Here is a 15,817-nt window from a genome sequence, read left to right as displayed (position 1 = left end):
TTTGTCAGCATCAAGGGTGCATTCTAAGTAGACTATATGAGGGCCTTTGTCAAAAAAAAAGAAGAATTTTCGAATAAATTTAATTTAATACATCACGCTCCCGGTGAGTGTTTTTTTCTTGCCTCTGATTTGAGGCCTAATTAGTTTGTAGGGGCATGTGACTTGGCCATTGTGCTGGAGTTCGAGAACGCAGCAGAACGCATGTGAAGTTATACAGTGGAAATCCACGATATAGCAGGTAAATTTACTTAAGTAGTTAACATCGAAGTGATTTCAGAAACTTGGAAAGTAGTCGACATAAACGGGGCAGACTTCAGATAATGTTTTCTAGTTAGGTCAAACTTGACGCACAGACTTGTCAATGTCAATTCCCGCTTGTTTGAATCTAGTAAGTAAATCATGTTTCGACAACTGTCATGGTTAGAAAACAAACAATATTACAGATAACTGGAGTATACAGTAGTAGTATCTACACTTGTGCTCGCTAGACACTTCCAACAAGAGCTGTGTTGAGATATTTGAGGTAGAATGAGTTTGAGTATTTAACCACGTGGTGGCAGTGTAGCTCAATAAATGCGAGATCATGACGTTTAGTACCGATTCATTGATTGATCGCTCATGTTGATCTGTGAAACCGTGAATTCATTTTTCTATCCACGATATGACACGTAGTGAGCTCTCATGCATTTTGCTGTGTGTTGGAGTAGAATAGACAGTCACGGAGCAGCTTTATTTAAGTGGCGATATATTTGGTAGGAGAGGTGTCGCAATGTCAATGCATGTCTCACTGCAACCTGGCTTTATTTGGACACGTCACAAGACCCATGACACTATTCCCCCCCCCCCCCCCCCCCCCCCCCCCATTGAGATGAATGGCGTTCTTGTTCTTGACACTAACTCACTTTGTTTCATTAGTATCCCTGTTTGTTGTCTGTGTCTGTTGCGTATCAAAGTCACTGGGGGAATTGATCTGTGTCTCTGTATTAATTTCTGGAAGGTCCCTTACTGACCCTGTGATGAACCTGCAGGCGTGATCATCTGGCAGATGATAAAGTGTAGGACAGTGATGTATCGTGAACTAGGTGCGAGTGACCACATACAACTCATGGTTAATACATGAGAGGGGTGCAGCCTCGTGCCTTCAGCATCACACACAGCTGCCTAGCGAAGCATGAATGATTATCAATTAAGTAATATTCCCTTTTTCATGTACAGTATTAGAGATGAATCTCCATATCTTAAATTCCCATTTGCAACTCATAATGACTTGATTCTTAACTGTAAGAACTGTGTTCAGGAGAATTCTAATCTCCTTGATTCTTAACTGTAAGAACTGTGTTCAGATTAATCTCCATATCTTAAATTCCCATTTGCAACTCATAATGACTTGATTCTTAACTGTAAGAACTGTGTTCAGGAGAATTCTAATCTCCTTGATTCTTATCTGTAAGAACTGTGTTCAGGGGAATTCTAATCTCCTTGATTCTTATCTGTAAGAACTGTGTTCAGGAGAATTCTAATCTCCTTGATTCTTATCTGTAAGAACTGTGTTCAGGAGAATTCTAATCTCCTTGATTCTTATCTGTAAGAACTGTGTTCAGGAGAATTCTAATCTCCTTGATTATTATCTGTAAGAACTGTGTTCAGGAGAATTCTAATCTCCTTGATTCTTATCTGTAAGAACTGTGTTCAGGAGAATTCTAATCTCCTTGATTCTTATCTGTAAGAACTGTGTTCAGGAGAATTCTAATCTCCTTGATTCTTATCTGTAAGAACTGTGTTCAGGAGAATTCTAATCTCCTTGATTCTTATCTGTAAGAACTGTGTTCAGGAGAATTCTAATCTCCTTGATTCTTATCTGTAAGAACTGTGTTCAGGAGAATTCTAATCTCCTTGATTCTTATCTGTAAGAACTGTGTTCAGGAGAATTCTAATCTCCTTGATTCTTATCTGTAAGAACTGTTTTCAGGAGAATTCTAATCTCCTTGATTCTTATCTGTAAGAACTGTGTTCAGGAGAATTCTAATCTCCTTGATTTGTGACTGGTTGCAAATGAATGTTTTCCCACTTTGTCGCAGGGCTGCAGAGAGGGATTCTGTGCATCACAATCAATGACCCATGGCTTCTAGTTAGCATAGAGAGTACAAGTGGCCTAAAGTAATTGTATTATTTGTCCTTACTGCGTGATGTTGACCTCGTTTACAGTAGCAGTGTAATTAGAGGGGCTCCATCTTCTAAAAGAGCCGTTTATGAATTCAGGCTGTAACGCTTTCTGGTATTGTCTAAGTTTAAAATATATATATTTTTACAAAAAAAATAATTCCCAATTTCATGGTATTCAGTTGGTAGTTACAGTCGTGTCCCATCGCTGCAACTCCTGTACGGACTCGGGAGAGGCGAAGGTCAAGAGACGCGCGTCCCCCCGAAACACGACCCAGCCAAGCCGCACTGCTTCTTGACACAATGCCCGCTTAACCCGGAAGCCAGCTGCACCAATGTGTCGGAGGAAACACAGTACACCGGGCGATCGTGTCAGCGTGCATGAGCCCGCTACAGGAGTCGCTGTGCAGTGCCTTAAACCGCTGCGCCACTCGGGAGGCCCCCGCAAATTGATTTTAACAAACAATTGGTCCCTTCGTTGAATTTGAAAATCCCGATGTGGCCCTCGAGCCAAAAAATTTGGGCGTGACAGACCCACTTAAAGGGATAGTTCACCCACATTTCCAAACAATAGATCATCTTAAAGTAAATATTTTGAGGCAAGCAAAAAATTATAATATCTGGGGTATTGACTTCCACTGGCGTTTGCTAAAAATATTTAAACAGTTTGGAGACAGTGGCCAGGTACACATTGGATTGCTGTCTTACCTTGTCCACGGGCTAGCTTTGGGAGAACTATCCCTTTTTAAAGGAGTAGTTCACACCAAAATCAAAGCTTGTCAGAAGTTTCCATACCTCCAAAAGTGCTAAAACTTCAGCTGAATTTATTTTCTAGGCAGATGGAGATACATTGTGCAGACAAGGCACTTTCTAACTTCCTATCATGGGGAAATAACCTCAGTCAGTCATAGACCATACATTTCTATTACAACTCTGAACATTTTCCATAATGAAATGAGTGCCTGGTGTACAGTAGCTGCCATTCCCTCTGTCTGTCTCTAGAGTGTTGGCTCTGTTGTGTGATAATGCAGTGTTTCTCCAGACAGACCTAGAGAGTCATACAGAGAGCCTGCTTGTGAAAGATAGGCATCAGAGATCCATTGACTACCCAGGGATATTGTACTGGGTGATTGGCTCTGTAAATCACAGTTTGTTTCTATGTGATAAGAGGGGGGTGGAGAATACCCATCTTGTGTGGAGGGATACCCACTGTATGTCTGGCTGCAGATCATGCTATCAGATGTGGTAGGCCAAGGCAATAGAGTTGACTGAGGAAAGAGAGAGTCCCGATATTGAGAAGCCTCTGAATCTGGAACTAATGCGTCCTTTATTGTCACAGCCTTGGTTTGGTGCTGCTGTGGAGGAAGTGGACAATGGCATTGTTCACATCGTAAACTGTCTGTGCGTGTGTGCGTGGTCCTGAGCATGCACAGATTACACTTGGCTGGCTGTTGGTATAATTAGCGCAGCAGAAGGGGATTGGTGGTCCTAAACAGCAGCCAGCGCTGTGTTCCCTCCATCCCCCGTCCCGGGTCCCACCCCTCTCTTCCTCTCTGCTGTCAACCGGACGTACCACCACCACTAAGATGTGTTCCCCAGTCACACACACAGTCACAGACAGACTGGCTGAGGAGTGGAGGGATCAGAGGCACTGGTTGGACCAGTGCGGCTTGGTTTGACTCATTTAGACTTGATTTGGAGAGACTGGAATACACACACTGAGTGTAGTTTAGTGCGGCCTGGCTCGACTTGGGGAGTCCGGAACACTCACCCACGAAGCTGCATACACACACACACTCTATCCCTCACACACTCTGTCATGTCTCTGGTGGAGTTTGTGCGTCAGGGACAGCTGCAGGAGGCTTCATCACATCTGTTGTCCAGACTGGGTCAGGTCCTACACAGCCTGTCTGTCATTGTCCTGGCCCACAGAGCTACAGACAACCTCAGCTACAGACGCAAGAGCACCTACTGGGACCGCCGGGACACAGGTTAGGAGTCTGTGTGTGTATGTGTGTGTGTGTGTGTGTGTGTGTGTGTGTGTGTGTGCGCATCGGACCCTGGGTGTGCTTCTGTGGGGTGTTCTTTTGCGGACTGTGTGTGTGAAACGCTGTTGTCGGCCTGTGTTTACAGAAAGCTACCGTCAGTATGAAATGGCTCCTACAGGAATCTCCCTGCAGCTACTTGGGTGGTTTAATGAAGTGCAGTACTTGCCCTCGAGAGTTCATTGCCTCACTTGATCCTGATATCTAGCTGAGGAAGATGGCGCCAAAGGAGATTTTATTTTTATTTCACGTGTATTTAACCAGGTAGGCTAGTTGAGAACAAATTCTCATTTACAACTGCGACCTGGCCAAAGCAGTGCGACACAAACAACAGCACAGAGTTAGTTACACATGGAATGAACAAGCGTACAGTCAATAATACAATAGAAAAAAAGAAAGTCTATATACAGTGTGTGCAAATGGCTTGAGGAGGTAAGACAATAAATAGGCCATAGTAAGTAATAGTAAGTAATTACAATTTAGCAAATTAACTCTGGAGTGATATGTGCAGATGATGATGTGCAAGTAGAAATACTGGTGTGCAAAAGAGCAGAAAAGTAAATAAAAACAATATGGGGATGAGGTAGGTAGATTGAATGGGCTATTTACAGATGGGCTACGTACAGCTGCAGCGATCGGTTAGCTGCTCAGATAGCTGATGTTTAAAGTTAGTGAGGGAAATATAAGTCTCCAGCTTCAGCAATTTTTGCAATTCGTTCCAGTCATTGGCAGCAGAGAACTGGAAGGAAAGGTGGCCAAAGGAGGTGTTGGCTTTGGGGATGACCAGTGGGATATACCTGCTGGAGCGCGTGCTACTGTTTTTTGTTTTGTTTATCGTGACCAGTGAGCTGAGATAAGGTGGAGCTTTACCTAGCATAGACTTATCGATGACCTGGAGCCAGTGGGTCTGGCGACGAATAGGTAGCAAGGGCCAGCCAACTAGAGCATACAGGTCGCAGTGGTGGGTGGTAACAACAGTTGGGGGGCGGGGGGGTTGTTTCATCATTCACGACTCATGGTGTAATTCTAGGAACATACAGGAACTCAAGTAATTTTGTTCACCCGACCTAGAATACCTCACAATTAAATGCCAACCATATTATCTCCCAAGAGAATTCTCCTCCGTCATCGCCATGGCCGTTTACATCACACCTCAAGCTGAAACCTCGACGGCCCTCAGAGAACTTCACTGGACTTTATGCAAACTGGAAACCACATATCCTGAGGCTGCATTTATTGTAGCTGGGGATTTTAAGAAAGCAAATCTGAGGACTAGGCTGCCGAAATTCTACCAACATATTGACTGTCTTACTAGCATTAGTAAGATTCTCAACCATTCCTATTCAAATTTCCGGGATTCTTACAAGGCCCTCCCCCGCCATTCTTGCTATTCCCGTCCTATAGGCAGAAACTCAAACAGGAAGTTCCCGTGCTTCGTACTATTCAACGCTTGTCTGACCAATCGGAATCCACGCTTCAGGATTGTTTTGATCACGTGGACTGGGATATGTTCCAGGAAGCTTGCGAAAATTATCTAGACGCATACACAGATACGGTGACTGAATTCATAAGGAAGTGTATAGGAGATGTAGTACCCACTGTGGCTATTAAAATCAACCCTAACCAGAAACCGTGGATAGATGGTAGCATTCGCGCGAAACTGAAAGCGTGAACCACCACATTTAACCATGGCAAGGCGACTGTTAATATGGCAGAAGATAAATAGTGTAGTTATTCACTTAGCAGGGCAATCAAACAAGCTAAACGTCAGTATAGAGAAAGTGGAGTCACACAGACACAAGACGTATGTGGGAGGGACTGCAAAAGGAAAACCAGCCACGTTGCCGAGACCGACGTCTTGCTTCCGGACAGGCTAAACACCATCTTTTCACGCTTTGAGGAGAACACAGTGCCACTGACGCGGCCCGCTACCAAGGACTGTGGGCTCTCCTTCTCCGTGGATGACGTAAAACATGCTTTTGAGAAGTGCTTTGAGAGACTAGTCAAGGATCACATCACCTTTACCTTACCTGCCACCCTAGACCCACTTCAATTTGCTTACCGCCACAATAGATCCACAGACGATGCAATCGCCATCACACAGCATACTGCCCGATCCCATCTGGACAAGAGGATTACCTATGTAAGAATGCTGTTCATTAACTATAGCTCAGCATTCAACACCATAGTACCCTCCAAGCTCATCATTAAGCTTGAGACCCTGGGTCTGAACCCTGCCCTGTGCAACTGTGTCCTGGACTTCCTGACGGGCCTCCCCCAGGTGGTGAAGGTAGGAAATATCACCTCCACTCCGCTGATCCTCAACACTGGGGCCCCTTGTGGGGACATGGGTGCGTGCTCAGCCCCCTCCTGTACTCCCTGACTGCGTGGCCAAGCACGCCTCCAACTCAATCATGAAGTTTGCAGAAGACACAACAGTAGTAGGCTTGATTACCAACAACGATGAGACAGCCTATAGGGAGGAGGTGAGGGCACTCGGAGTGTGGTGTCAGGAAAACAACCTCTCACTCAACGTCAACAAAACAAAGGAGATGATCGTGGACTAAAGGAAACAGCAAAGGGAGCACCCCCCTATCCACATCGATGGGACCTCTTTCTATTCTGGTTAGAGACAGTTTGCGCTGTTCTGTGATGGGAGTAGTACACAGCGTTGTACGAGATTTCCAGTTTCTTGGCAATTTCACACATGGAATAACCTTCATTTTTCAGAACAGGAATAGACTGATGAATTTCAGAAGAAAGTACTTTGTTTCTGGCAAGTTTGAGCCTGTAATCGAACCCACAAATGTTGATGCTCCAGATACTCAACTAGCCTAAAGAAGGCCAGTTTATTGCTTCTTTAATCAGAACAACAGTTTTCAGCTGTGCTAACATAATTGCAAAAGGGTTTTCTAATGATCAATTAGCCTTTTAAAATGATGAACTTGGATTAGCTAACACAACGTGCCATTGGAACACAGGAGTGATGGTTGCTGATAATGGGCCTCTATGCCTATGTAGATATTCCATAAAAAATCAGCCGTTTCCAGCTACAATAGTCATTTACAACATTAACAATGTCTGAATGGTAGTGTATATACAGTTTTTTCCCCTATGCTATTCTACTGTATCCGCTCTGTATCCGTTCCACTCTGACATCGCTCGTCCATATGTATATAGTCTTAATTCATTCCTACTTAGATTTGTGTGTATTGGGTATATGTTGTGTAATTTGTTAGATATTACTTGTTAGATATTACTGCACTGTCAGAGCTAGAAGCACAAGCATTTTGCTACACCTGCAATAACATCTGCTAATCACACATATGTGACCAATAAAATGTGATTTGATTTAATGGATAACCTGTCTGGAACCACCCTGTGAAGAGCTGAAACACTTGTAGAGGTCAACATACTGAGAGTATTTCCTATAGTGCTGTAGTTACAACTACTGGCCTCCATTCACACGTTTTGTACACTAGATAGTCTCTGTTGTGTGTGATTGGGCCTGGATGGCAGCTGGCTGTTTCTGCTGCTGGAATAAGAAGAGACAGAGCTGCAGGAGCACTCAGGTCAATGGCCCGAGGTCAGTGGTTCTGCTGCTGGTCTGAGACAGAGCTGTAGGAGCACTCAGGTCAATGGCCCGAGGTCAGTGGATCTGCTGCTGGTCTGAGACAGAGCTGTAGGAGCACTCAGGTCAGTGGATCTGATGCTGGTCTGCTACTGAGCTGTAGGAGCACTTAGGTCAGTGGTTCTGCTGCTGGTCTGAGAGAGCTGTAGGAGCACTCAGGTCAGTGGATCTGCTGCTGGTCTGCGACAGAGCTGTAGGAGCACTCAGGTCAGTGGATCTGATGCTGGTCTGCTACTGAGCTGTAGGAGCACTTAGGTCAGTGGTTCTGCTGCTGGTCTGAGACCGAGCTGTAGGAGCACTCAGGTCAGTGGTTCTGCTGCTGGTCTGAGACAGAGCTGTAGGAGCATTCAGGTCAGTGGATCTGCTGCTGGTCTGAGACAGAGCTGTAGGAGCATTCAGGTCAGTGGTTCTGCTGCTGGTCTGCGACAGAGCTGTAGGAGCACTCAGGTCAGTGGTTCTGCCGCTGGTCTGAGACCGAACTGTAGGAGCACTCAGGTCAGTGACCGAGGTCAGTGGTTCTGCTGCTGGTCTGATACAGAGCTGTAGGAGCATTCAGGTCAGTGGTTCTGCTGCTGGTCTGAGACAGAGCTGTAGGAGCATTCAGGTCAGTGGTTCTGTGAGTAGCAGTGAAATATTCCCTTTTGGTTTGTTTCAGGTTAGTAATGTTCAAGTATTAACGTCACGTTGGAAGACTCTGATTCGTTGTGTTTGTGTTCTATGATTCAGGTGGCTCTTGGTTGGGACAGGGGTTCTTGTAAAAGTGCTAGTGTGGGTTGGTTTCCTGTAGGTGCTGGTAGGTGCTGGTACTGTGTTTTGTTTCAGCCTCCCTGTCAGAATACTCTTTATTGTGAGTAGCTGAGTAAGAGAGATGGCTACAATGTGACTGGAACCTTACATGAGTCTTGTTGTGTGGGTAGGATGGAGAGGTCTGTTTCTGTTGCACTGTAGCGGAGTAAGGCAGTCAGGTAAATCCAGCTCAATGGCAGAAGTGAAACCGTGTGTGTGTGTTTGTGTGTGTGGAGGCGTAGCTCTAAGAAGAAAAAAACCCCACAAAGGACACACAAGGCGAAGTGGAAAGAAAGACCGACAAAGCGTTGAGAGCTACTCATTTTTACTGCAGCTGTTTGGAAGGTGGGAGAGAGAGCGGGAGGGAGGGACGGACATCATAATATAGAGGTGTGAAGAGAGGGATGACAGAGCTGCACTGGTTCATATCTCTGTGACAGGTGGTGATGAGGACGGGAGAGAGTGATGAGAATATGAAGGAAAAAGAGGAGAAGATGGGAGAGAGGGATGAGATGGAGGTGCGTTTGCAGTCCAGCGGACACGGACACGGAGGAGGAGGATGTGTCCACATCTCTCTGGAGGAAGTGAAGAGCTTCTACCGGTTCTCACAGAGCTGTCAGCGCCTGCATAGTGAGTGTGTGTGCATGTGTGTGTCATGCGTAGCTAGCTCTTACTCTCACTGCTTTGAGACAGTGGTGAAAGTGTGTTTGAGTGAGCCTCTGTGTACTGTACTGTCCTGTGTGTGTGTTACCCAGGGTTGTATGTTTACAGTGTTAAAGGGTCTGTTCAGCCACCCACCAGAGTGTAATAACATACAGTACATAACCTTGTAATGCTTGGAGTTTCTCATCATGGCACTAATAAGCACTGACTTAAACATCCGCCTATTGGTCAACTCTGAAGTAATGCATTACTGGATGAGGCTGGTCTGTATGTTTTATGTGCCAGGATGCAGGAACTACATGATGAGACGTTCATCTCCTTTTCACTGTAGTCACTTTTATTGCACAAGGCAAGCTGTGACAGGAAATCACTATTGTGTTCAGTGGTAATTGTTAAATGGTTATATCCTTATTTGCTCAGGGTGTTGCTGAATATGCGTAGGAAAGGATCATGGGAGTCCGTGTTAATCCAAGCCCCAGCTGAGCTATACTATTATAGAGGGCATATTTGCCTGAATATTTTGACCTAAAACATTCACCCTGCCTTGGACTACAAAGTCTGTTAAACTGAAAAAAAAGTCTTAATTTTAGCCTCATTGATGTGCTCTTCAGGGACTTGGATTGCTGTGTCATGCTGTCAGGGAATGAAAGCTATTTAAAGATGTTCTTATATCTCTGAAGCCGTCTGAAGTTGAGCTTCAGAGATTGTTTTCTACACGCCGTCTACTGGGTAGAACTCGCTAAAGAGAATTCTGCAGGCACCCGTCCTAAACAAACAGGAAAGATTGGCACCATGTTATTGGATGGCATTAGACGGTGCCAATATTTCCACTTCGTTACACAGTCTTTGTATGCCACTCACATTTCTGCATTCATTTCCCATTGACGTCAATCAGTGGTGGTCGATGCCGTTTAAGATGAGGGAGGTCGATTCATTTGTTCATGAGCATGACCTCATTTCTATTACAGCATGTTGGATGACTATCATTCATTCTCCATTCACCCAGTTCAATGTAACATTGATAGGTTTAAGCTACTACATGACACTGTAATTTCCCTGTACCCATCATGAGGTTGTTACAACCTAGCCTATGAATGAAAGTTTACGACAGGTCAAGATGATATTTTTTTGTAATCAAGGTGACAGACAGTGACACATTCATAACCTCTTTGCACACTCTTGCCTACATCTAGCAGATCTAGGGCATAGTCATTAGTCCAACAGTTGCAAACAAGAGTTTCTATTGGACAAATTTGGATATGTTTATCCCCATTTCATTCCGTTTGCTTCCGTTTTGGGAAACGTTTTTCAACAGAATCGGCGGAATGAATACACCCCTAATCACACAAGTACAGTTCACTTTCATAGCATCCACATACAAACAGCATGATCACTTTGCTTGTTGTAATTCCTTCTCTCGCCTTTTCCTTTCGCTTGTGGACTTTAGTGCACAACACATCAGCTGTCTGTGACCAGGCAAAAAAACCTTTCCAAGCCAAAGCTTCATATCATAACCACTACGCACAGCCTACATAGTTGTCACCATATTATCTAACGTCATAGTCAACATAGCTAATAGAACGATCACATTAGTAAACCTGCTACAATCATGCAGTACAGTGTACGGTCAGCAAGTACTTTCAGTTACACCAGCAGGCCCCGGTGGCAATAAATTAATTAAACCAAAGGCTTCCCTTGACTTGGAAGAGTTCCAGTGTTGGATAGCCGTAGCCAACTAGCTAACATAGAAGCCTTCTCAGTTTGAACCAGGTGTTTGAATAGGCTAATCTAGCTAGCTAGCTAAGTAAGTGAAAGTGAAAAAAAATATTGCTAGCTCTCTCTCTCCCTCTCTCTCTTGCATCTCCTTCATTTTTGAAGAAATGTAATTGTTCAAAACTGTTCAACTATTGTCTTTCTCTCTCTATGTCAACTACTCACCATATTTTATGCAGTGCTAGCTAGCTGTAGCTTATGCTTTCAGTACTATATTTGTTCTCTGATCCTTTGATTGGGTGGACAAAATGTCAGTTCATGCTGCAAGAGCTCTGACAGGTTGGAGGACATTCTCTGGAAGTCGTCATAATTACTGTATAAGTCTATGGGGTGAGAACCATGAGCCTCCTAGGTTATGTATTGAAGTCAATGTATCCAGAGGAGGACAGAAGCTAGCTGTCCTCCGGCTACACCATGGTGCTACGCTACAGAGTGCTGTTGAGGCTACTGTAGACCTTCACTGCAAAGCAGTGTGTTTTAATCAATTATTTGGTGACACATATTTGGATACATTTAGTATAATTTTATTTAAAAAGTATAGGTTTTTTAATGTTTCACCTTTTATTTTTATGAAATTCACTGAGGAGGAGGGTCTTCCCCTTTCTCCTCTGAGGAGCCTCCACTGACATCCATGTATGATTTACTTAAAAGTCAGAGATTGTGTGGATCTAATGGTAGGATTCAGCCCTAACAACACACTATGGGCCGGTTTCCCAGACAGATTAAAGCTAGGCCTGGATTAGAAATCATTCTCAATGGCATCTTCAGGACCAGTATTTATCTGTGTCCAGAAAACTGTCCCTATACATTTCCCCCCACTTTTGTTCTGTTACACCTCGATCCCATGACCATGATTCCTAGTCATTTATATTTCAGTTTCCTTTTCATCCCATAGAACACCCTCTCTATCTGTCAGTGTCGATTTCGGTTTCCTCGGCCCAGCGGTGACCTTTACCTGACCTCTGAACCTCACTGTGACCCCTCTGTAGCGCTCTGCAGCGTCAGCATCTCTAGACACTGAACAGCCCAGGCCCAGACACTGACACATAGGCTACCCCCTTCCTGTCCTAGCCTTTATCCAACTCGTGTTACTCCAGTCCCGTGTAGACTGTTGTGTGCGTCCTTTGGTATTGTGCTTGTGAAAGACTGGATATGTTTTTGACTCAGCTACAGTAATGTGAAGATGCTTTCTCTGTCAGACTCGGGTAAGAGTTCAGTGTTTGTCTTGCTAAGAAGTGGCATGGATAATGGTGTTTTGTTGTTGTTGTCTGTGCCTGATTGGATGCTATCGATGTTTCTTTATGATTGAGCAGGGCGTGTGCAATAGGTGTTACATTAGGTCAACTGAATTGTCTGTGAAACGTTCAGATGAATCATTTTCCGCCATGAAGGCTTGTCTGATTGTTTTGGCTGTGCTCTCTCTACCTCTATCCTGTTCTCTTTCTGTTTGTTGTTCCCTCCCTTGTTTTGCCCTTCCATCTTGTCTGCCATCTGTTCTTCCATCCCTCCTTTCCCAAGTTGTCTGTCTTTCAATGTAGTCGTATACTAATCCCCACAGCTGGTAATCCCAGGTGTGTCAGGATATTGATAGTGTTTTATACATGATGAATGTTGGAAGTATGATTATTTAATCATTATCCCAAATATAAGTTACGACGCCCAGGTTCCGAGTAAGAAAGCTTGATAAGAACACACACACACACACACACACACAAGCCTGCCTGCCCTGGTAGCACCACCCAGGCTGCTGGTGAGGCGGACGTGACTGGGAGTGGGCAGGAACAAGCAAATTGGCCTTAATGACCGTCTGGCATTCTGAACTGATGCACATAGAGTGACGGAGAAGGATATAGGGATATAGAGAGGTTGAGAAACAGAGAGACGGAAAAGGATATAGGGATATAGAGAGGTTGAGAAACAGAGAGACAGAGAAGGATATAGAGATATAGAGAGGTTGAGAAACAGAGAGACAGAGAAGGATATAGAGAGGTTGAGAAACAGAGAGACGGAGAAGGATATAGAGATATCGAGAGGTTGAGAAACAGAGAGACCGAGACAGAGAGTGACCAGCCACTCCCTTTGGTAAACAAATACACATGCAGTGTCAGAGAAAGGAACTATGAAAGATTGGTTGTTGTTCTCTTGTACTATAAATGATCTCAAAAGCAGCATTTCGTTTTTTTAGGTGTTTTCCTGTCCGATGGTTTGACAGATAAACTAGAGACAAGTCTAATCCTTAATTGAATCAATAGATGGTCTATTGTCTTATGAGTCCTACATGTCCCAGTGTTCCCGCTCTAGAAATTCCTCTGAGATCATGTCAGCTCTCAGGTGGCTGTTCTCGTACACCTACACAGATCCCACAAGCCTTAAGTCACACCTCAATGTTTCTTTTCCTGGTAAGTTTATGGGGGGAGGGAACAAATGGTGTTTGAATAAAGAGATGGGGAAATCCCGGCATAAACAGTCAATCAGAGCAGGTAGTCTGGTCCCGTCTCCACCATGCCCCCCCAGACCCACTGTTTCATCTCAGGCCACATGTTTATCGGTTTATCAACCACGACAACGACTTCCTTCAACTGAACAGGCCTGCCAACGGTCAGCACTAATCTCATGTTATCAGTCAACCGCCGAGATCACGTGGCAAACTCATTCCACGGAGGGCAGAGTGACTGCAGGTTTTCACTCCTCCCTTGTACTTGATTGATTGAGTAAGTAGTAAGGAACTCCCCTCACCTGGTTGTCTAGGTCTTAGTTGAAAGGGAGAAAAACCAAAACCTGCAGACACCTGGCCCTCCGTGGAATGAGTTTGACACTTGTGGCCTAAGTACTAAGCTCAGTTGTCAACAAGTTCCGCCCAGAATAAAGCTAGTATGTTTGACCCTTGGATTACTTAAGACAGGTCGATTTCCCTCACCCACAGGACCAGCTTCTGTCTCACACATAATGTACACACAAACACAAACTATTCAGAAGGAAACTGCATCACACAGGTACAAGTGTTGCACGTAATGCAAACAAGCCGAGAGCATCGTACCAATAGATTGGTCTACATTGTAAACATTGACAGAAGCATCTAGTCAAGGGGTGTCAATGTTTACAATTTACAACATAGCAGGCCAGGCATGGGTCACAACTAAGTTGCCTAACAATTTGTTTCTTGGAAATGAAATGCTGACCGGTCTGTTGTGCACCATGCCCTGTGAATAGACGCCTCATGTGCCGCAAAGCAATCCAGCAGCCACAGGAAACTGTCCGTTTATAAACTACCACTTCCTTTCCTAGAGTCAGCCTTCAGTGTCAAGAAGATCACACACTGTCCCTGTCTACTTCCCATCTTCTGCCCTGGATTTCATATCAGTTATCAGGTCAGTATAGATATATGAGACGAGACGCACCCCTACAGTGGGACCATGTGACAGGAAGGCTGTCAGCCAGCCGTCCCATAATACAGTAGAACAGCTGACAGGCTGAATCTCCATATGCTTCCTGGTTCCTGGGACTGTCTTCTCATAATGGGGACAAATACAGTAACGGCAGTCTATTTTCACCACTACGCCGACAGAGAGACAATGTAAAAGGATTTGGATCAGACACACTTGGTGTGCTTCCCAAGTGGCACCCTATTCCCTTTATAGTGCACTACTTTTGACCCCCTAAATAGGGACTAGGGAGCTATTTGGGATGCAAGCTTGTTTACTCCTGAGTCTGTCCCTGTTGACTGACATCAGATGTGTTTGACTAATTACTGTAGGGCCGGGATTGATGTCTTTCGAAGGTAATTGAAGTGATGCATATTGTACGCATATGCGTAGCAATAACTCCGATAACATAACTCAGATAACATTACCTATGTTATTGGCATGTTAATAATCAAGTTATTAAAATGCTGTGTAACAGCAGGTAGATAAGTATTGGGGAAGGGACGGGGAAACGATTGAAAGGGAGGGATGGAGTGGCCCTGGGGCAGAGAGACAGACGGTAACAGGTCAAATGATCCTTTTATATTATCCCATGAAACCACAGTCATTTGTCTGCTGTAGTCTGGGAGCCAGAACCAGCCTGACGAGAGGTTGCTGGTAATACTCTGTCTATAGATATATTGGACTGTGGGAGTCTATAGGACACAGACTGGAGAGAGAGATGGGATGAAACCAATTAATTTTACCATTCTAACCCCATTGTCCCTCAACTGTAATCTCTCAGTCAATTCAGTTTTTACTTTAAATGAAAAACCTAATGCCACCCTGTCTGAATACTGCCTGGGATTATACAACATCCTGTATGTAGAGGGGGTCTCATAATCTGTTCTGTATTCTATGTGGAAACATGTAGCACTGTCAGATACAGTGCCTTGCGAAAGTATTCGGCCACCTTGAACTTTGCGACCTTTTGCCACATTTCAGGCTTCAAACATAAAGATATAAAAATGCATTTTTTTGTGAAGAATCAACAACAAGTGGGACACAATCATGAAGTGGAACGACATTTATTGGATATTTCAAACTTTTTTAACAAATCAAAAACTGAAAAATTGGGCGTGCAAAATGATTCAGCCCCTTTAAGTTAATACTTTGTAGCGCCACCTTTTGCTGCGATTACAGCTGTAAGTCGCTTGGGGTATGTCTCTATCAGTTTTGCACATCGAGAGACTGACATTTTTTCCCATTCCTCCTTGCAAAACAGCTCGAGCTCAGTGAGGTTGGATGGAGAGCATTTGTGAACAGAAGTTTTCAGTTCTTTCCACAGATGCTCGATT

At 44.3% G+C, this 15,817-nt stretch overlaps 1 protein-coding gene across 11 annotated transcripts in view; it reads left to right on the top strand.

The window, feature by feature from the left end:
* Window positions 1-129: 129 nt before the first annotated feature.
* Window positions 130-15,817, top strand: part of LOC110495681 (guanine nucleotide exchange factor DBS) — a 74,179-nt gene continuing 58,491 nt past the window's right edge. For 5 of the 11 annotated variants that reach the window (XM_090207903.1, XM_090207897.1, XM_090207894.1 and 2 more), the window contains exon 1: window positions 8,895-9,252. In XM_090207903.1, the coding sequence (XP_090064029.1) occupies window positions 9,069-9,252 (184 nt within the window). In that variant the 5' untranslated portion in view covers window positions 8,895-9,068. Of the gene's footprint in view, window positions 239-8,862; window positions 9,253-15,817 lie in introns of those variants that run through there. The other 6 variants (XM_090207900.1, XM_090207898.1, XM_036952034.2 and 3 more) reach the window with 5 other exon arrangements.

Source organism: Oncorhynchus mykiss, chromosome 18, assembly GCF_057628025.1.
Source record: "Oncorhynchus mykiss isolate SJ-2025 chromosome 18, ASM5762802v1, whole genome shotgun sequence".
Taxonomy (NCBI): Eukaryota; Metazoa; Chordata; class Actinopteri; order Salmoniformes; family Salmonidae; genus Oncorhynchus; species Oncorhynchus mykiss.
This window is presented reverse-complemented; position numbering and strand designations above follow the sequence as displayed.